The sequence below is a fragment of the Oncorhynchus keta genome, chromosome 35, assembly GCF_023373465.1.
Source record: "Oncorhynchus keta strain PuntledgeMale-10-30-2019 chromosome 35, Oket_V2, whole genome shotgun sequence".
Classification (NCBI taxonomy): domain Eukaryota; kingdom Metazoa; phylum Chordata; class Actinopteri; order Salmoniformes; family Salmonidae; genus Oncorhynchus; species Oncorhynchus keta.
In genome coordinates this window covers 15,089,910-15,112,992 of record NC_068455.1, presented here as the reverse complement: position 1 = coordinate 15,112,992, position 23,083 = coordinate 15,089,910, and the positions used below count along the sequence as shown (strand labels likewise).

General features: G+C 44.5%; 1 protein-coding gene across 5 annotated transcripts in view; it reads right to left on the bottom strand.

Annotated features, from left to right (window-relative positions):
* Positions 1-23,083, bottom strand: part of rin3 (Ras and Rab interactor 3) — a 33,340-nt gene that overhangs the window by 3,999 nt on the left and 6,258 nt on the right. For all 5 annotated transcript variants that reach the window (XM_052496632.1, XM_052496628.1, XM_052496629.1 and 2 more), the window contains exons 2-12: positions 9,399-10,709; positions 9,039-9,153; positions 8,199-8,271; positions 7,747-7,838; positions 5,354-6,522; positions 4,952-5,115; positions 4,587-4,741; positions 1,727-1,923; positions 1,485-1,596; positions 1,032-1,166; positions 719-882 (exon numbers count right to left, since the gene is read on the bottom strand). In XM_052496632.1, the coding sequence (XP_052352592.1) occupies positions 719-882; positions 1,032-1,166; positions 1,485-1,596; positions 1,727-1,923; positions 4,587-4,741; positions 4,952-5,115; positions 5,354-6,522; positions 7,747-7,838; positions 8,199-8,271; positions 9,039-9,153; positions 9,399-10,346 (3,324 nt within the window). In that variant the 5' untranslated portion in view covers positions 10,347-10,709. The remainder of the gene's footprint in view (positions 1-718; positions 883-1,031; positions 1,167-1,484; positions 1,597-1,726; positions 1,924-4,586; positions 4,742-4,951; positions 5,116-5,353; positions 6,523-7,746; positions 7,839-8,198; positions 8,272-9,038; positions 9,154-9,398; positions 10,710-23,083) is intronic.

Here is a 23,083-nt window from a genome sequence, read left to right as displayed (position 1 = left end):
ATCATATGACAATTTGTTTTATTGTCAACATAATGACAATACAATTTCAAAGAATACTGATATAGTCATAATGATCAAATATCAAAATACTGCAGTGCCATTTTATATTCTATTACTCTGAGTCCAGCCTGACTGGACTACTGGGCCTAGTTCACGGGGGTCTCCTTTCTAACCCTAACCCTATCCCTAACCCTAACCATAGCTCTAGCTATATCCCTAACACAAACCCTAACCCTAACCATAGCTCTAGCTTTATCCCTAACCCTAACCCTAACCCTAACCATAACTCTAGCTATATCCCTAACCCTATCCCTAACCCTAACCCTAGCTCTAGCTATATCCCTAACCTAACCCTAACCCTTAACCCTAGCCTTAATCCTAACCCTAACCCTAACTTTAACCCTAACCCCAGCTCTAGCTATATCCCTAACCTAGCCTTAACCCTAACCCTAACCTAGCTTTAACCCTTAACCCTTAAACCTTATCCCTAACCCTTAACCCTTAAACATTAACCCTTAATCTTTATCGTTAACCGTTATCCCTAACCTTCTCCCTCACCCATATCCCTAACCCTTATCCCAAACCCTAATCCTAACTATTTCCTTAAACCCAACCCTTCCTTATCCCTAACCCTAACCCTAACTCTAGCCTTAACCCCAACCCTTATCCCTAACCCTTATACCTAACCCTCTGTGTGTGCTACCCTAGTGGTACTGACCTGAACACATGAACGTGACACGCTGGCTTTGTTCAGGGTGCGTCTCTTCTCCCAGCGGTGGATAGAGTTCTGGATCTCCAGACTGAGCTGCCGTGTCACCACCTGCTTCTCATAGTTCTTTATGTGCTCCAACACTCCATACGTAGTCGTCAGGTAGTAGGAGCCTGGTGACACACACAAGATAGTCATCATTATGAGGCACATCCACTGCATATAACATTGGTACTATGTGTGCGTCAGTGCTGTTATGTGTGTGTTTGTATGTGTGTGTGTTTACTTGTGTGTGCGTGGATCGAATTTAGTTTGTCACTACCCTCTCCTAGCTGCAGTGCAGGGTCCATCAGCTCCATCATATACTCTACATCCAGTAGCAGGAAGGCCATGTTGCTCCTGGCCAGGACGTACATCAGCACCGGGAGGAAGTCATCTGCACCATAGGCTCTCCCTGCTGGAAACGTCAACCACCATAATAGTCAGTTCACCTGACAGTCAGGTATTTGTGAGGCAGTAATGATCAATCAACATCAACTTCAATGTCCCCTCTCAGTTAGGTATTTATAGACACTGGTGTCGTCCGGCAGTAAAAATCAATAATTATCAAAGTCAATCTGCGCTCGTAAACTAGCCCTGATTTTCATGCTTCCTGACTTTTGTTTGGAGATAGTGGAGACGGGGGAGGATGGCATCGTGAGACTACTCTTATGCTAACAAACAACATTATAATTCAACCACCAAAACCTGCCCAGCAACAAAGACAGCTCCTCACATGGACAGCCTATAGACATGGATTCATAGATGATCTTGCAGGTCTTAAGGAGCAGATCAATCTTCTTCTGAGGGGAGTATTCCTGGTGGAGGGTCATCAACTTCAGCTGGATCTAAGATAGATGGACGGATGGATGGAAAGATGTAGTTTGTTCATTCCTGACGGGAGTGCCCCGGTCAACAGTAAAGCACTACATAGGAACCATTAAGGTACCATTTCAGATGCAGCCCATTACTGTCTACCTTCTCCATGACAGGGGTCTCTGGGACGCTGGTGGTGATCCCCAGTTCTGTGGTGGTGGTACCCAGGATGACACTCTGGTTCTCCCTCAGTCTCTTCAGACAGCCGTCCCTGGCGTGGATGTCTTTCAGGCCTGAATACACAGCCTCCCTCAGAGGCTTCAGCATAGCCTTACACAGGACAGCCTCAATAATCACCTCTGGAGAGGAACAAGACAAAACACACGGATTAGAAATCAGTTTCTAGTTGAGAAGAGAGCTTGTTGCAGGCAGCTACGTATTGATTTGACTTGATCTTAGATTCCCTGTCTACTCTACTCACTCTGACTGATGCATTTCTGCCTGCAGTTATAGTTCTTTATGGACAAAAGATAACCAAATGTTTATTCATTTAGTCTGAATATTATCCCCACTTGAATATATACAGTATTTATACGTACACTGTGTAAAAAAAAACGGACATTCAGCATTCACTTTGGAGGAAAAACAAGTTATTATATTTAAGCAGTAAGGCCCAAGGGGGTGTGGTATAAGGCCAATATACCACAACTAAGGGACGTTCTTAGGCACGACGTGGCACCTGGACACCGCACTTAGCCGTGGAATATTGGCCATATACCAAAAACCCCCGAGGTGCCTTATTGCTATTATAAACTGGTTACCAATGTAATTAGAGCAGTAAAAATAAATGTTTTGTCATATGGTCTGATATACCACGGCTGTCAGCCAATCAGCATTCAGGGCTCAAACCACCCAGTTGATAATAATCCAGAGTCTATTGACGCCGTGCGGCCATCTAAGTAACGTAATAAAAAAAATCCCCATCAAATGATGCAAAATGCATCATACAGGGATGATTTCTATATTTTCAAAGTTACATATCTTGAAAACTTGATTGCTGACAAGCATACATTTGGGACTCTGTCAACAATGAACTAATGAAACAACTATCGAAATATCGTTTTTGGGTGGAGTTTATCTTTAATCTAGAGAGCTTTTTGCATGGTGTGTGTCTCAACCCACCACAGCCGGCTACACTATATATACAAAAGCATGTGGACAACTCTTCAAATGAGGGGATTTGGCTATTTCAGCCACACACGTTGTTGACAGGTGTACACAGCCATGCACATTTCTGCCATGCTAGAGCTGCCCCAGTCAACTGTAAGTGCTGTTATTGTGAAGTGGCAATGTCTAGGAGCAACAACAGCTCAGCATTAAATGGTAGGCCACACAAGCTAACAGAACGGGACCGTTGAGTGCTGAAACGCGTAAAAATCTTCAGTTGCAACACTCACTACCGAGTTCAAAACTACCACTGGAAGCAACGTCAGCACAATAACTGTTCGTCTGGAGCATCATGAAATGGGTTTTCATGGCTAAGCAGCCGCACACAAGCCTAAGATCACCATGCGCAATGCCAAGCGTCGGCTGGAGTGGTGTAAAGCTCGGCGCCACTGGACTCTGGAGCAGTGGAAACGTGTTCTCTGGAGTGATGAATCATGTTTCACCATCTGGCAGTCCGACAGACTAATCTGGGTTTGGCGGAGGCAAGGAGAATGCTACCTTCCCGAATGCGTAGCGCCAACTGTAGAGGTTGGTGGAGAAGGATGGTCTGGAGATGTTTTTCATGGTTCAAGCCCCTTAGTTCCAGTGAAGGGAAATCTTAACGCTACAGCATACAAGGACATTCTAGACGATTCTGTGCTTCCAACTTTGTGGCAACAGTTTGGGGAAGACCGTTTCCTGTTTCAGCATGACAATGCCCTCGTGCACAAAGCGAGGACCGTACAGAAATTGTTTGCCGAGATCGATCTGGAAGAACTTGACTGGCCTGCACAGAGCCCTTACCTCACCTTTGGGATGATTTGGAACGCCGACTGCGAGGCAGGCCTGATCGCCCAGCATCAATGTGCCCGACCTCACTGATGCTTTTGTGGCTGAATAGAAGCAAGTCCCCACAGCAAACATCTAGTGAAAAGCCTTCCCAGAAGAGAGGCTGTTGTAGCAGCAAAGGGGGGACCAACTCCATATTAATGCCCATGATATTGGAATGAGATGTTCGACGAGCAGGTGTCCACATACTTTTGGTCATGTAGTGTATGTCGGCTTATTCATTCAGTAAGAATATTATCCTCACTTGCATATATACTGCCTTTATATGCAAGAAAACCTGCATTCACAGTGGAGGCCAAATAAGTTTGATATTAAACACAATTCAACCATCAAATGTTAACAGTGACAACCCTCATAAACAACTATGTTGTCTGTCCCTGTTGCAATTTCACAGGTGTCACTAGAAAGTCTCATTTCCAATGCACACAGCGAAGACTGTGACATACAAATGTCTCCTGTTTGACAGTAAATAAGGGGAACATCCTCTTTGCCAAATGTGATGTTGGACACTGAATATGTTACGCATGTTCATTTTGAAGATTAGTGAGAACTGAAGCATTCATGTGAAAGACAGTGTTTGTGTACGTTACACGTGACTGTAAGTATCTTTGGATAAAAGAGTCTGATAATGGAAGGTATTTTTACTATTAGTAAGTTATTTACATAGCCACGGCCAAGTAGAAACTGTATCAGACAAATAAAATGTCACTTTTTGGGGGGGTCTCAAAATAAAGAGCAAAAGGAACTCAGTATTTTGAGTGTGTAAAGAGTCTTGAAAATTGTGTGTCTAACGCTGTGTATTGACAGATGCATGTTGAGTATGTCAAGGAGAATTAAGCATGCCCAGGGAATCGAACCCAGAATCCTTCCATTGCAACACTGAGCTCTACTAACTGCAGTAACTCTAAGATTACAACTGCTAGACTATGTTACTGTATCTAGCCTCTAATTAGACTGCATATCTCACCCAATTTGTCCTCTGTGTAGATGTTGGGCTCCAGTATATTCTGTAGCTCAGTGCTCTGGATGAGGTAACTCTTTAGCTGGGTCATCATCTGCCTGATCTCCTGCAGCAGCTCAGTGCTGGAGCTGTGCTTCCCCATGGTCTCCAGGATATACACCCTGGGGTCAGATACATTCATTCATTAGTACATCAAGGGTGTCCAAATTGATTACAAAATTAGGGACATTGAACAAATGTAAATGACATTTTCCAATAGACAGAGATATGAACAAGATTCAGTTGTGAGTCAAAATATGTGTGGCCCTAATCAGCCCAAGCAACCATCAACTCTGCGATTCTGAAACATCTGTGTTGAACAGATCTTCTACCTGTAGTCCTTCACCAGGGTGCCAAAGTAGGAGCTCCCGTCCCTGAACAGCTCTAGGATTCTCTTCTGGAGCTTGTGGTCGGTGTTCATGAAGTTAGTGAACACGCTGGAGAGGCGGAGCTTGGCTCGGTCCAGCATGATGGTAGGCGTCCTCTTCATCGACACCTGGAGGTTATTATTTTTAATGATAAGTGTTTTATTTTGATTATGTTACAGGGAAATGTCATACAGATTCACATACAGTAACAAAGTCACAGCAGCAATTAAATAGGTACAGAAATGAAGCTTTGAGTTGGGTTACTGTATGATGTTAGTTATACAGTTCATAAAAATGTTCAATGGGAAATCAAGGGGACTTCTTGGTGAAATAAAGGTGAAATAAATCAATGAAAGATATATGAACCTTGGTGTTGTTGGTCCCACCGGTCCCTACAGTCCCGCTGGCCACAGTGTCAGCCTCCTCCTCTGTACTGCTGGTAGAGTAGGAGTCATGTTCCAGGGCAGGGAAGACAGCTTCCCCATCAGGGGAGTACAAGGACACATCTGCCCCCCTGGCCTCCCCCACGGGGATGGAGGTGGGCCTCGAGGCAGGCGAGGGGGTGCTGAAGTTCTGGGGGTTATCCGATGATGAATTGATTGACAGAAGTCCTCCGCTTATCACGTTTCGGGAGAGAGGTGTGGTGGGCGTGAACTGAGAGGGTTTCTTCTTCCTGGGAGGCGGGACTGGATGTGAGGCCCTCTTCGTCCGCGGGGCTATAGCCACGGTAACAACCTCACTAATGTTTGAAGCCCCTGATGTCCCTTTGTTCTGCAGTGTCTCTGTCTCACCGGCATGAGATTCCACTCCTAACTTCTCCTCTGCCATGTTAGTGGTGTCATCGATGCAGACCAGTGAAGCAACAGGCACTGGACCAACACCGCCCTCCTGTCCCGGGATTGAGGGACGGTTATCAGAGGGTTTCCGCCGAAGGGGTACGAGTGGTATCCTGTGTGGGGGTGGTCGGGGTGCTGGGTGTTTCTGTCCTGCTGTTGCTCTGTGCGGTGACAGTGGCTGTAGAGGCTGAGTAGCTGCTACTGAGTCAGTAACAGTAACTGGCACCTCTTTCTCCGAGATGAGTTGAGAAGCAGCTCCTTCTCCCTCCTCAGTGTCTTTGCTGCTGTCTCCTTCCGCTTTCTGACCTGCTGCCTTGGCTATTACTGTTTGCGGTGGGGGTGGAGACCTGGGGGAGACACTTTCCCCTCTGGCACCCTGCTTAGCCGACTGTGACAGAATCAAGCCCTCTGGGACATTTGGGGGCCTGGGTGGGGGCCGTTTGAACTTGGGGGGTACCTGCACCTGCCCCGGGCCTGGGGTGTTCAGACTCTGGCTCCTGTGGATGGGAGCTGGGACGAGGGTGGAGGCCTCCAGGCTGCTGCAGTACTCCTCGATGAAGATAGGGTTGATGTACCACAGACGGTCATTACTATTCCCGGTGGACAGCTGGATCTCACAGGATGAACTGCTGTGGCCCTGACCCTGGTCATCACGTTTGACCATTTCTGAGGAGCTGTGAAGCTGAGAACCCCAGAACTCTGCAAGGAGAAAGAAATAGGTCATTGTGATTAGTGAGAACATTTCAAAGTAATGCTTTATTTCTGTGTGCTGGCGATCTTTTCATAGAGGTGAGAAAGAAAGAGTTACCAGTTCACCATCGGAAATAGTTACCAGTCTACCATCAGGAAGGGTTACCAGTCTACCATCAGGAAGAGTTACCAGTTCACCATCAGGAAGAGTTACCAGTCTACCATCAGGAAGAGTTACCAGTCTACCATCAGGAAGAGTTACCAGTCTACTATCAGGAAGAGTTACCAGTCTACTATCAGGAAGAGTTACCAGTCTACCATCAGGAAGAGTTACCAGTTCACCATCAGGAAGAGTTACCAGTCTACTATCAGGAAGAGTTACCAGTCTACTATCAGGAAGAGTTACCAGTCTACCATCAGAAAGAGTTACCAGTTCACCATCAGGAAGAGTTACCAGTCTACCATCAGGAAGAGTTACCAGTCTACTATCAGGAAGAGTTACCAGTCTACTATCAGGAAGAGTTACCACTCTACCATCACTAGGGCTGAACTCTGACACTATTATCGTCAGATAATTATACTTTTATTTTAACAAAATAACAAGCTTTATCAAAGACAACTGGTTGATGATGAGCGATCAGTATTCACAATGCAGAGAGGAACTAAATACATTAGACTATAAATGGATCTTTGTTCTACGACTAATTGGGAGGGTTTTGTTTCATACCTATTAAAGGAGGAAGCTAGCCCATATAGCATGCACACACACACACAACACACACACACACACACACACACACACACACACACACACACACACACACACACACACACACACACACACACACACACACACACACACACACACACACACACACCACACACACACACACACACACACACACACACACACACACACACACACACACACACACACGCACGCACACACACACACGCACGCACACACACACACACACACACACACACACACACACACACACACACACACACACACACACACACACACACACACACACACACACACACACATGCACACACACACACACACACACACATACACACACACACTGTACTTGTGCGTGTCCACACACTCACTCACACTGTTGAGACACTTCACCTCCATTTCACTCACAGGGTCTTATTCTAGTCAACTTTCCCTAAAAGTGATATAATGGCATGCTACAGAGGTGTTCAGAATGTCCCACTACCTACCTGAGCCTAATGTCGATATCATCTCTATATCTTCGTACTTGGTTGCCTGGACGATGACCTGAGGCAACCTCAGGGTGAAGGGTAGAATATCCCTGGAAGATAATTAATCACATCATTATTAATTTATTATAAAAAATATTTTCAAGGCTGAGATGTAGGATCTTCATTTGATCAGCCTGTTGCAGGAGAAGGTTCCTGTAATTCAGGGCATTTAAAACTTGTAGTGTATTTGAGGGTGAAAAAGGATTCTAAAGTTTCTCATTTCCACTTCGAAATGTCAGGCTTTATTTTTCCTTAAGAAAAATGTATCAACCACTACTAAAATGTCCATGAATTATAATTCACATAATAATTCACACTTGCTGTTGCTGCAGGATTATTTTCCTGCTGTATCAAACTGGCTCAAATGAAGATCCTACACCTGTAGGATCTGCATGATGGTCTTGTCTTACCGGCTGACACAGTAGAAGGCCATGAGTTTGAAGATGTTATCAAAGACCAGAACAGACCCTTCCAGGTACATCACTGGTGGAGAAGGGAGAGGGTGTTATAACACAAAATTATATGAATACTGACATTCTACATCAGAATGACCTCTTAGTCATGCAGTAGAGATAGATTGGGACCGAGAGGTTACACAAATGATTCAAGAGATGAAACTGCAAACATACTTTTCAACAGATTCAAGCTCCCTGCCCCTGGGATCATGGTTCCCAAGACACACACAAAAACAGCTGGCACACACATGCTGGCACACACACACACACACACACACACACACACACACACACACACACACACACACACACACACACACACACACACACACACACACACACACACACACACACACACACACACACACACACACACACACACACACACACACACATCCCTATGCCTGGGCCTGGTGAGCTCAAAGTAGCAGGAAGTCCTGTAGGACAGGAAGCTTGTGGTCACACAGCACCCTCACCCACCCTTCTCCCCCACAGGAGTTACACATAGAGCTTGTCACATAGAGCAGCTGTGTGGATAGATGGACTAGCATCATGTGTTCTGTGTGTGGATTGAGGGATTGTGTGGATTGTGTGGATTGATGGATGGCGTAGCAGGACCGATGGCTGTAACACAGATAGTCCCAATACCTTTTTACCACAGACTGTTCACCAGGGTCTGAGGACAGGACACAGACATTTCAGTGGGAGACTGTTGAGGCTTAGGGCTAGGATAGATCCAGTTACAAGCCTAGATTTATCCTAACCCTATATACCTTCTCTGGTTAGGATACTCACGTGACTTCTCCTCCTTAATCAGAATATCCTGGACCTGAAGCTCCTCCTGCTTGTCAGATACACATACTGACAGCACCATGGATTTCTGGTCGTGGCTTTTACGCACTAAAAATATCTGTTGGTACACAAAGTAATGCTTTTAATATCTATTATCATACAACAAATATACATGAGGACATTTTTGGTGGCTGCCCCTACATGTGTTTTGTAAGCATTTTTGATGAGTATGTGACCAATGAATGAGTGTGTGAATGATTTGTACAGCTACATCACAGTTGTTCGGCTGCAGAACAGTCGACCACAGTCGACCACAGATACATCATGTGCCTATGTGTTTATGTAAAGAACATGTTAGTTCACCCCAGGGATTTCTTTCTTCAGCATGAGTGTGGTCCTCTCCTGGGCCATACCCAGCTGCAACCACACCGGGCAAGTTTTGATCAGTTTCTCCAGGATACTGATGCTTGGTCGTGGGGCTGTGGCTTGGGTAGGAGATGGGGCTGTCGATGAGGCCGAAACTGGGGCGGGCTTGGGAGCTAGAGGGACTAGTGGGGAGGGTAGAGGGGGAGAGGAGGACTTCATGGATGGAAGTGGGGGTCTGGGGAGAGCTGGAGAGGAGGGTTTGACTTTCGAGTGAGGGTGAGGTATGGGGGGTCTCGGCTGGGGTGGACCAGAGAGTTTTCGAGGTGCTGGGGGTCTAGGAAGAGGGGGTGAGGAGATCTTTGAGAAAGGAGGAACACGGGGAGATGGAGGTACGGAGGGTTTTGAGAGAGGATGAATGGGGGGAGTGGACAGAGGGGGTTTTGCTATAGGAGGCACGTGGGGAGAAGAGATAGGAAGTGAGGAGGGTTTTGAGAGAGGATGAATGGGGGGAGTGGACAGAGGGGGTTTTGCTATAGGAGGTACGTGGGGAGAAGAGATAGGAAGTGAGGAGGGTTTTGAGATGGGAGTTACAGTGGGAGAAGAGATGAGCATAGATGAGGGCTTTGGGACCGGCTGAGATGAAGGTGCTGGTAGGGTTAGTTCTGAAGAGGAGAGCTCTGGGACTGAAGAGGACATATGTAAGGGGAGGGGAGGAGCAGAGACATCCAGGATGTCAGGAAGGTGGGGTGTAGAGGGCTCTGAGACTTGAGGGGGTACTGGTGTGGGGATGGGAGGAGTAGATGTCTCTGGGACATCAGGTACCAGGGGTGTGGGGAGTGGGGGAGTGGATGTCTCTAAGACTTGAGGGGGTAGTGATGTGACAAGGGTGGAAGTAGAGATATCCGGGACATCAAGGACTAGGGGTCTGGATAAGGGGGAGTACATTCCTTAGGGACAGCGGCATTGGGGACATCAGTTGCGTCAGTGGCATCAACGGCCAAGTCAATTTGAGAAGGGAGTGGTTCAGAAGCTGAATGGAGGGGCGGTGTGGGTGAGGAGGGTGAGGAGGGTATGAGGGGTGAAGGGAGGAGGGGGGAGGAGTCCAGGCAGACAGGTGGAGTTGGGTCAGTTGGGTCAGGGGGAGTTGGGTCAGGGGGTGGGGAGGGTTTGGAGGGGAGAGTCGGAGGAGCCATCAGGGGTGGTCCTGAGGAGAGGGCAGGTCTGGGAGGGGGGAATAGTACTGTTGATCCTGAAGATACGGTAGGGGTGAGGGGAGGTCTAGGTGGGGAGCGAGGCTCAGCATTCACCCTATAGAGAGAGACGAGAGATATTAGAGAAAGATAGGAAAGAGAGAGAGAGAGAGAAAGACTAAAATAATGTTGTTAGAAAAAAAGGTCCAGCTGTCAGGACCACAAATACAAATCCACCTAGACACCTTTGCCCTGGAGCAGGTATTCCCAAACTGAGGCACGCGCAATGCCATCAGGGGTACGCCAAATAAAAATGTGATTCACATTTAAAAAAAAAAAATTAAATATTTTCAAACAGTACATTTATATTTTCCAACGGGGCTATACATTTGGGTGAGTTTTTTTTCTAGTGTTCAACGAAATAACAACACAATGTCAAATACAGGTAGCCTAGTCAAATAATGAATGAATAATGAACATCCAATCACATTAACCGTTACTCTCTCACAGGAAACCTTCACTCTTGCGCAGACATTTAGAAAAGAAACATGACAATTTGAAAAATAAGCCACAGGAGTTTTTTGAGCGAGAATAAAGACAACTTTCGAGTAGTAAGACATGTATAAAATCAACAGATACCATTAATAAGAAGGGGCTAGAAGTGTCTTATATGGTGAGCTACAGAGTGGCTAGAGGACAGGCAAGCCCCATACTATTGTGGAGGACTTAATTCTTCCTGATGCTTTGGATATGGTTGGGACAATCCTCTGGGAAAAGGCCCAAAAAACCTTTCCCGACAAGTCCAGTGACATGGCAGGAGATGTTTTGAAACAATTACTGCTTCGCATACAAGCCAGTGAATTCTATGTGTGGCAGCTGGATGAGTCAACAGACGTGGCGGGCCTGGCATAGCTCCTGGTATATGTCCGTTACATTTATGGGGGGATCAATTAAGGAAGACATCCTCTTCTGCAATCCACTGGAAACCAGGACATCATGAGAGGATATTTTTTAAGTACTGGACAGCTTTGTGACATCAAATGGACTTTGGTCAAGATGTGTTGGTATCTGCACTGATGGCGCAAAAGCCATGACAGGGAGACATAGTGGAGTGGTAACATGTGTGCAAGCAGTTGCTCCCGACACCACTTGCCAAGGGAATGCCTGACAGCTTGAACAACGTTTTGGACACTACAGTGAAAATGATTCACTTCGTTAAAGCAACACTCATGTATTTTCTGCATTATGCAATGATATGGGCAGTGACCATGTAACGCTTTTACAACCTACAGAAGTGGGCTGCTTTTCAAGGGGCAAAGTAGTGACACGTTTTTAAAGTTAAAGTTTTCTTTACTGACCATAATTTTCACTTGTCTGACTGTTTGCATGTTGACGAGTTTCTCACACGACTGGCCTATCTGGGTGATGTTTTTTCTATCCTGAATGATCAGAATCTAGGATTACAGTGACTCTCCGCAACTATATTCAATGTGCGGTACAAAACTGAGGCTATGATTAAGAGGTTGAAGCTCTTCTCTGTCTGCATTAACAAGGACAACACACAGGTATTTCCATCATTTTATGATTGTTTGTGTGCAAATGAACTCAAGCTTACGGACAATGTCAAATGTAATATAGTGAAGCTCCTGAGTGAGTTGGGTGAGCAATTACGCAGGTACTTTCCCGAAACGGACGACACAAACAACTGGATTCGTTATCCCTTTCGTGCCCTTCCTCCAGTCCACTTATCGATATCTGAACAGAGAGCCTCATGGAAATTGCAACAAGCAGTTCTGTGAACATTTTATTTAATCAGAAGCCACTGCCAGATTTCTGGATTGGGCTGCGCTCTGAGTATCCTGTCTTGGCAAATCGCGCTGTTAAGACACTGATGCCCTTTGCAACCACATACCTAAGTGAGAGTGGATTCTCGGCCCTCACTAGCATGAAAACTAAATACAGACACAGGCTGTGTGTGGAAAATGATTTAAGACTGAGACTCTCTCCAATACAACTCAACATTGCAGAGTTATGTGCATCCTTTCAAGCACACCCTTCTCATTAACCTGTGGTGAGTATTTCCCAATCTTTGATGAACAAATAAGGTTTCATATGTAAGATGGTTAAATAAAGAGCTAAATGATTGATTGTTATTATATTATTATTTGTGGCCTGGTCCTATAAGACCTATTTGTCACTTCCCACGAGCCGGGTTATGAGAAAAACTCACACTCATTATTATGTTTAATAAATGTAATGTATAGTGTGTGTGTTGCAGGCTTACAAAAAAACAACATTTGAGAGTGGCATGACTCTGGTGCTAGAGGGGGTACGCAGCTAGAGGTTGAATGTATTAAGGGGTACAGGAAGCTGTGAATGTTCTGAGAGACAAGGCAAGGACCTTCTATACCATCAAAAGGAACATAACATTTGACATACCAATTAGGATCTGGCTAAATATACTTGAATCATTTATAGAACTCAGTGCCCTGAGGTCTGGGGTCCGCACGCCAACCAACAATTGACAAAATGGGAAAACAAGAAATTGAGACTCTGCATGCAGAATTCTGCTAAAATATCCCCTGTGTACAACGTAAAACACCAAATAATGCATGCAGAGCAGAATTAGGCCGATACCCATTAATGATCAAAATCCAGAAAAAAAGCTGTTAAGTTCTACAATCACCTAAAAGGAAGCGATTCCCAAACCTTCCATAACAAAGCCGTCACCTACAGAGAGATGAACCTGGAGAACAGCCCCCTAAGCAAGCTGGTCCTGGGCCTCTGTTCACAAACACACCCTACAGAGAGATGAACCTGGAGAACAGCCCCCTAAGCAAGCTGGTCCTGGGCCTCTGTTCACAAACACAAACACACCCCACAGAGCCCCAAGACAGCAACACAATTAGACCCAACCAAATCATGAGAAAACAAAACGATAATTACTTGACATATTGGAAAGAAATAACAACAAAAAACAGAGCAAACTAGAATGCTATTTGACCCTAAACAGAGAGTACACAGTGGCAGAATACCTCACCACTGTGATGGACCCAAGCTTAAGGAAAGCTTTGTCTATGTACAGATTGAGTGAGCATGGCCTTGCTATTGAAAGAGGCTGCCGTAGGCAGACCTGGCTCTCAAGAAAAGACAAGCTATGTGCACACTGCACACAAAATGAGCTGCACTTCCTAACCTTCTGCCAAATGTACGACCATATTAGAGACACATATTTCCCTTAGATTATACAGACCTACAAAGAATTAGAAAACAAACCCAATGTTGATAAACTCTCATATCTTAGAGGGAGAGAGAAAGAGAGACAGAGAGAGAGAGACTGCTATTCTTTCTTTTTGCAACATGAAATCATTATCAGTTAGCATGTGGAACATTCAGGGCCTAAACTCATCAACCTATCAGTTAGCATGTGGAACATTCAGGGCCTAAACTCATCAACCTATCAGATAGCATGTGGAACATTCAGGGCCTAAACTCATCAACCTATCAGTTAGCATGTGGAACATTCAGGGCCTAAACTCATCAACCTATCAGTTAGCATGTGGAACATTCAGGGCCTAAACTCATCAACCTATCAGATAGCATGTGGAACATTCAGGGCCTAAACTCATCAACCTATCAGTTAGCATGTGGAACATTCAGGGCCTAAACTCATCAACCTATCAGATAGCATGTGGAACATTCAGGGCCTAAACTCATCAACCTATCAGATAGCATGTGGAACATTCAGGGCCTAAACTCATCAACCTATCAGATAGCATGTGGAACATTCAGGGCCTAAACTCATCAACCTATCAGATAGCATGTGGAACATTCAGGGCCTAAACTCATCAACCTATCAGATAGCATGTGGAACATTCAGGGCCTAAACTCATCAACCTATCAGATAGCATGTGGAACATTCAGGGCCTAAACTCATCAACCTATCAGATAGCATGTGGAACATTCAGGGCCTAAACTCATCAACCTATCAGATAGCATGTGGAACATTCAGGGCCTAAACTCATCAACCTATCAGATAGCATGTGGAACATTCAGGGCCTAAACTCATCAACCTATCAGTTAGCATGTGGAACATTCAGGGCCTAAACTCATCAACCTATCAGTTAGCATGTGGAACATTCAGGGCCTAAACTCATCAACCTATCAGTTAGCATGTGGAACATTCAGGGCCTAAACTCATCAACCTATCAGATAGCATGTGGAACATTCAGGGCCTAAACTCATCAACCTATCAGATAGCATGTGGAACATTCAGGGCCTAAACTCATCAACCTATCAGTTAGCATGTGGAACATTCAGGGCCTAAACTCATCAACCTATCAGTTAGCATGTGGAACATTCAGGGCCTAAACTCATCAACCTATCAGTTAGCATGTGGAACATTCAGGGCCTAAACTCATCAACCTATCAGATAGCATGTGGAACATTCAGGGCCTAAACTCATCAACCTATCAGATAGCATGTGGAACATTCAGGGCCTAAACTCATCAACCTATCAGTTAGCATGTGGAACATTCAGGGCCTAAACTCATCAACCTATCAGTCAGCATGTGGAACATTCAGGCCCTAAACTCATCAACCTATCAGTCAGCATGTGGAACGTTCAGGGCCTAAACTCATCAACCTATCAGTCAGCATGTGGAACATTCAGGCCCTAAACTCATCAACCTATCAGTCAGCATGTGGAACGTTCAGGGCCTAAACTCATCAACCTTTGGACTGAAGAGTTCAGCACTGGAGTTCAACAAACATCTAACAGATGTTGACGTCATCATTCTGCAGGAGACATGGTGTAAGGCTGACACTGTCACTCACTGTCCCCACAGGCTACAGAGAGGTAATCATCCTGCAGGAGACATGGTGTAAGGCTGACACTGTCACTCACTGTCCCACAGGCTACAGAGAGGTAATCATTCTGCAGGAGACATGGTGTAAGGCTGACATTGTCACTCACTGTCCCCACAGGCTACAGAGAGGTAATCATTCTGCAGGAGACATGGTGTAAGGCTGACACTGTCACTCACTGTCCCACAGGCTACAGAGAGGTAATCATTCTGCAGGAGACATGGTGTAAGGCTGACACTGTCACTCACTGTCCCACAGGCTACAGAGAGGTAATCATTCTGCAGGAGACATGGTGTAAGGCTGACACTGTCACTCACTGTCCCCACAGGCTACAGAGAGGTAATCATTCTGCAGGAGACATGGTGTAAGGCTGACATTGTCACTCACTGTCCCCACAGGCTACAGAGAGGTAATTGTGCCATCACAGAACACAGCTCTGTCAATAGAGGCAGAGACTCTGGAGGACTGATCATTTGGTACAAATCCGAACTACAAAAATCTAATCGATACCTAAAAATGGATAAATATCACATTTGGTTAAAACTGAAAAAGGAACTTGTACTCAGAGAGAAATATGTGTTCCTTTGCACAATATATATCCTCCCTCAGAATCCCCATATTACTTAGAGGAGATCTTCCCCACCCTTGAGGAAGAGACGTGCCATTTCCAGGCCCAGGGAAATGTGCTCATCTGTGGGGACACAAATGCGCGCACAGAAACACTACCTGATCTAACGAGCACATGAGGGGACGACTTTATTACAGGCCATAGTGTCTCTAACTGTCTTAATCTTCCCCATAGAAACAACAGTGACAGATCACACGAGGGGACAGCTTTATTACAGGCCATTCTGTTTCTAACTGTCTTCATCTCCCCATAGAAACAACAGTGACAGACCACACGAGGGGACAGCTTTATTACAGGCCATTCTGTTTCTAACTGTCTTCATCTCCCCCAGAAACAACAGTGACAGACCACACGAGGGGACAGCTTTATTACAGGCCATTCTGTTTCTAACTGTCTTCGTCTCCCCCAGAAACAACAGTGACAGACCACACGAGGGGACAGCTTTATTACAGGCCATACTGTTTCTAACTGTCTTCATCTCCCCCAGAAACAACAGTGACAGACCACACGAGGGGACAGCTTTATTACAGGCCATTCTGTTTCTAACTGTCTTCGTCTCCCCCAGAAACAACAGTGACAGACCACACGAGGGGACAGCTTTATTACAGGCCATTCTGTTTCTAACTGTCTTCATCTCCCCATAGAAACAACAGTGACAGACCACACGAGGGGACAGCTTTATTACAGGCCATTCTGTTTCTAACTGTCTTCATCTCCCCATAGAAACAACAGTGACAGCACCGTCAACAAAAACAGAAGGGATCTGTTGCAGCTCTGTAGAAGCCTGGGTCTGTACTTTGTCAATGGTAGGTTTACAGGGGGACTCTTTGGGGAGATTCACCTACTGCTCACCTCTTGGCCACAGTACAGTAGACTATATGATTACAGACATTAACCCTTTCTCTCTCAGCTCATTCACTGTCAAGCCACTAATACCCCTGTCTGATCACAGCCAAATTACGTTGTTCCTCAAAAGAACAGACATGGAAACAACCAGACATTCACAGCCCAGTAAGCTGTACAACATCAGAAATTCATACTGATGGGCCCAAAACAGCATAGAAGAATACCAGAAAGAAAACTGTAAACAAAACAACAGATAACTTTCTGGACACGACATTCACTCACAGTAAAGAAGGCATCAATCTAGCAGTACAAAACATCAACTATATATTCAGGCAAACGACAAAAAAAGCACAATTGAAATTGATTAAAAAACTAAACTAAAAAGATCACAGATGACAACTGGTTTGATGCAGATTGTAAAATTATAAGGAAAAAACTTAGAACACTATCCAACCAAAAGTACAGAACCCAAATAATGGTTAATTAAGCCTTCATTACTTTGAGACTTTAAAACTCTATGAACGTACACTCAGAACCAGAACAGCACAGTACAACAGGAAGCAGCTGACACTAACTGAAGAGTCCATAAACACAAACAACTTCTGGCAAAATTGGAAAAAAACTAAAAAATCTAAACAAGAGGAATTAGCGATACAAAATGGTGACATTTGGACAACCCATTTTAAAACACTCTACAACGCCGTTCAAATGGACACAAACGCAGAACAACGCCAAATTCATGAGAAGTTGAATGGATTACAAAAAGATATAAAGGACAATCAGAATCCATTGGACTCCCCCATTACTGACAAGGAGCTCTATAAGAAACTAAACTATTACTGACCAGGAGCTCTATAAGAAACTAAACTATTACTGACCAGGAGCTCTATAAGAAACTAAACTATTACTGACCAGGAGCTCTATAAGAAACTAAACTATTACTGACCAGGAGCTCTATAAGAAACTAAACTATTACTGACCAGGAGCTCTATAAGAAACTAAACTATTACTGACCAGGAGCTCTATAAGAAACTAAACTATTACTGACCAGGAGCTCTATAAGAAACTAAACTATTACTGACCAGGAGCTCTATAAGAAACTAAACTATTACTGACCAGGAGCTCTATAAGAAACTAAACTATTACTGACCAGGAGCTCTATAAGAAACTAAACTATTACTGACCAGGAGCTCTATAAGAAACTAAACTATTACTGACCAGGAGCTCTATAAGAAACTAAACTATTACTGACCAGGAGCTCTATAAGAAACTAAACTATTACTGACCAGGAGCTCTATAAGAAACTAAACTATTACTGACCAGGAGCTCTATAAGAAACTAAACTATTACTGACCAGGAGCTCTATAAGAAACTAAACTATTACTGACCAGGAGCTCTATAAGAAACTAAACTATTACTGACCAGGAGCTCTATAAGAAACTAAACTATTACTGACCAGGAGCTCTATAAGAAACTAAACTATTACTGACCAGGAGCTCTATAAGAAACTAAACTATTACTGACCAGGAGCTCTATAAGAAACTAAACTATTACTGACCAGGAGCTCTATAAGAAACTAAACTATTACTGACCAGGAGCTCTATAAGAAACTAAACTATTACTGACCAGGAGCTCTATAAGAAACTAAACTATTACTGACCAGGAGCTCTATAAGAAACTAAACTATTACTGACCAGGAGCTCTATAAGAAACTAAACTATTACTGACCAGGAGCTCTATAAGAAACTAAACTATTACTGACCAGGAGCTCTATAAGAAACTAAACTATTACTGACCAGGAGCTCTATAAGAAACTAAACTATTACTGACCAGGAGCTCTATAAGAAACTAAACTATTACTGACAAGGAGCTCTATAAGAAACTAAACTATTACTGACCAGGAGCTCTATAAGAAACTTCAGGCTCTCAAATTTAAAAAAGCCTGCGGACCTGATGGCATCCTAAATGAGATGCTCAAACTCACTAGTGCAAAATGTCAATTGGCTATATTAAAACTGTTTAATTTGATCCTGAGTGTAGGTTATTTCCCTGACATCTGGAATCAAGGACTCATAACCCCAGTCTTTAAGAACGGAGACAAATTTGACCCTAACAATTCCAGAGGCATTTGTGTGAACAGTGACTTGGGGAAGGTTTTCTGTAGTATTATAAATGTAAGAGTTCTAACCTTCCTTAATAAGCACAATCTCTTGAGTAAAAGCCCAATTGGATTTATACCAAAACATCGCACGACTGATCATATTTACACCCTACACACCCTGATAGATAAACATGTCCGCCCAAATAATACCAAAATATACTGTCACGTCCTGACCTTAGTTCCTTTTTTATGTCTCTATTTTAGTTTGGTCAGGGCGTGAGTTGGGGTGGGCATTCTATGTGTTGTTCTATGTTTTTGTATTTCTGTGTGTGGCCTGGTATGGTTCCCAATCAGAGGCAGCTGTTTATCGTTGTCCCTGATTGAGAACCATTACTTAGGCAGCCTGTATTCCTACTATGGGTTGTTGGTAGTTGTTGTCCCTGATTGAGAACCATACTTAGGCAGCCTGTATTCCTACTATGGGTTGTTGGTAGTTGTTGTCCCTGATTGAGAACCATACTTAGGCAGCCTGTATTCCTACTATGGGTTGTTGGTAGTTGTTGTCCCTGATTGAGAACCATACTTAGGCAGCCTGTATTCCTACTATGGGTTGTTGGTAGTTGTTGTCCCTGATTGAGAACCATACTTAGGCAGCCTGTATTCCTACTATGGGTTGTTGGTAGTTGTTGTCCCTAATTGAGAACCATACTTAGGCAGCCTGTATTCCTACTATGGGTTGTTGGTAGTTGTTGTCCCTGATTGAGAACCATACTTAGGCAGCCTGTTTTCCTACTATGGGTTGTTGGTAGTTGTTGTCCCTGATTGAGAACCATACTTAGGCAGCCTGTTTTCCCACTATGGGTTGTTGGTAGTTGTTGTCCCTGATTGAGAACCATACTTAGGCAGCCTGTTTTCCTACTATGGGTTGTTGGTAGTTGTTGTCCCTGATTGAGAACCATACTTAGGCAGCCTGTTTTCCCACTATGGGTTGTTGGTAGTTGTTGTCCCTGATTGAGAACCATACTTAGGCAGCCTGTATTCCTACTATGGGTTGTTGGTAGTTGTTGTCCCTGATTGAGAACCATACTTAGGCAGCCTGTATTCCTACTATGGGTTGTTGGTAGTTGTTGTCCCTGATTGAGAACCATACTTAGGCAGCCTGTTTTCCTACTATGGGTTGTTGGTAGTTGTTGTCCCTGATTGAGAACCATACTTAGGCAGCCTGTTTTCCTACTATGGGTTGTTGGTAGTTGTTGTCCCTGATTGAGAACCATACTTAGGCAGCCTGTATTCCTACTATGGGTTGTGGGTAGTTGTTGTCCCTGATTGAGAACCATACTTAGGCAGCCTGTATTCCTACTATGGGTTGTGGGTAGTTGTTGTCCCTGATTGAGAACCATACTTAGGCAGCCTGTATTCCTACTATGGGTTGTGGGTAGTTGTTGTCCCTGATTGAGAACCATACTTAGGCAGCCTGTATTCCTACTATGGGTTGTGGGTAGTTGTTGTCCCTGATTGAGAACCATACTTAGGCAGCCTGTATTCCTACTATGGGTTGTGGGTAGTTGTTGTCCCTGATTGAGAACCATACTTAGGCAGCCTGTATTCCTACTATGGGTTGTGGGTAGTTGTTGTCCCTGATTGAGAACCATACTTAGGCAGCCTGTATTCCTACTATGGGTTGTGGGTAGTTGTTGTCCCTGATTGAGAACCATACTTAGGCAGCCTGTTTTCCTACTATGGGTTGTTGGTAGTTGTTGTCCCTGATTGAGAACCATACTTAGGCAGCCTGTTTTCCTACTATGGGTTGTTGGTAGTTGTTGTCCCTGATTGAGAACCATACTTAGGCAGCCTGTATTCCTACTATGGGTTGTGGGTAGTTGTTGTCCCTGATTGAGAACCATACTTAGGCAGCCTGTATTCCTACTATGGGTTGTGGGTAGTTGTTGTCCCTGATTGAGAACCATACTTAGGCAGCCTGTATTCCTACTATGGGTTGTGGGTAGTTGTTGTCCCTGATTGAGAACCATACTTAGGCAGCCTGTATTCCTACTATGGGTTGTGGGTAGTTGTTGTCCCTGATTGAGAACCATACTTAGGCAGCCTGTATTCCTACTATGGGTTGTGGGTAGTTGTTGTCCCTGATTGAGAACCATACTTAGGCAGCCTGTATTCCTACTATGGGTTGTGGGTAGTTGTTGTCCCTGATTGAGAACCATACTTAGGCAGCCTGTATTCCTACTATGGGTTGTGGGTAGTTGTTGTCCCTGATTGAGAACCATACTTAGGCAGCCTGTTTTCCTACTATGGGTTGTTGGTAGTTGTTGTCCCTAATTGAGAACCATACTTAGGCAGCCTGTATTCCTACTATGGGTTGTGGGTAGTTGTTGTCCCTGATTGAGAACCATACTTAGGCAGCCTGTATTCCTACTATGGGTTGTTGGTAGTTGTTGTCCCTAATTGAGAACCATACTTAGGCAGCCTGTTTTCCTACTATGGGTTGTTGGTAGTTGTTGTCCCTAATTGAGAACCATACTTAGGCAGCCTGTTTTCCTACTATGGGTTGTGGGTAGTTGTTGTCCCTGATTGAGAACCATACTTAGGCAGCCTGTTTTCCCACTATGGGTTGTGGGTAGTTGTTGTCCCTGATTGAGAACCATACTTAGGCAGCCTGTATTCCTACTATGGGTTGTTGGTAGTTGTTGTCCCTAATTGAGAACCATACTTAGGCAGCCTGTTTTCCTACTATGGGTTGTTGGTAGTTGTTGGCCCTAATTGAGAACCATACTTAGGCAGCCTGTTTTCCCACTATGGGTTGTTGGTAGTTGTTGTCCCTGATTGAGAACCATACTTAGGCAGCCTGTATTCCTACTATGGGTTGTTGGTAGTTGTTGTCCCTAATTGAGAACCATACTTAGGCAGCCTGTTTTCCTACTATGGGTTGTGGGTAGTTGTTGTCCCTGATTGAGAACCATACTTAGGCAGCCTGTTTTCCCACTATGGGTTGTGGGTAGTTGTTGTCCCTGATTGAGAACCATACTTAGGCAGCCTGTATTCCTACTATGGGTTGTTGGTAGTTGTTGTCCCTGATTGAGAACCATACTTAGGCAGCCTGTATTCCTACTATGGGTTGTTGGTAGTTGTTGTCCCTGATTGAGAACCATACTTAGGCAGCCTGTTTTCCTACTATGGGTTGTGGGTAGTTGTTGTCCCTGATTGAGAACCATACTTAGGCAGCCTGTATTCCTACTATGGGTTGTTGGTAGTTGTTGTCCCTGATTGAGAACCATACTTAGGCAGCCTGTATTCCTACTATGGGTTGTTGGTAGTTGTTGTCCCTGATTGAGAACCATACTTAGGCAGCCTGTTTTCCTACTATGGGTTGTTGGTAGTTGTTGTCCCTAATTGAGAACCATACTTAGGCAGCCTGTTTTCCCACTATGGGTTGTTGGTAGTTGTTGTCCCTGATTGAGAACCATACTTAGGCAGCCTGTATTCCTACTATGGGTTGTTGGTAGTTGTTGTCCCTAATTGAGAACCATACTTAGGCAGCCTGTTTTCCTACTATGGGTTGTTGGTAGTTGTTGTCCCTAATTGAGAACCATACTTAGGCAGCCTCTTTTCCTACTATGGGTTGTTGGTAGTTGTTGTCCCTAATTGAGAACCATACTTAGGCAGCCTGTATTCCTACTATGGGTTGTTGGTAGTTGTTGTCCCTGATTGAGAACCATACTTAGGCAGCCTGTTTTCCCACTATGGGTTGTTGGTAGTTGTTGTCCCTGATTGAGAACCATACTTAGGCAGCCTGTATTCCTACTATGGGTTGTTGGTAGTTGTTGTCCCTGATTGAGAACCATACTTAGGCAGCCTGTTTTCCTACTATGGGTTGTTGGTAGTTGTTGTCCCTAATTGAGAACCATACTTAGGCAGCCTGTATTCCTACTATGGGTTGTTGGTAGTTGTTATCCCTGATTGAGAACCATACTTAGGCAGCCTGTTTTCCTACTATGGGTTGTTGGTAGTTGTTGTCCCTAATTGAGAACCATACTTA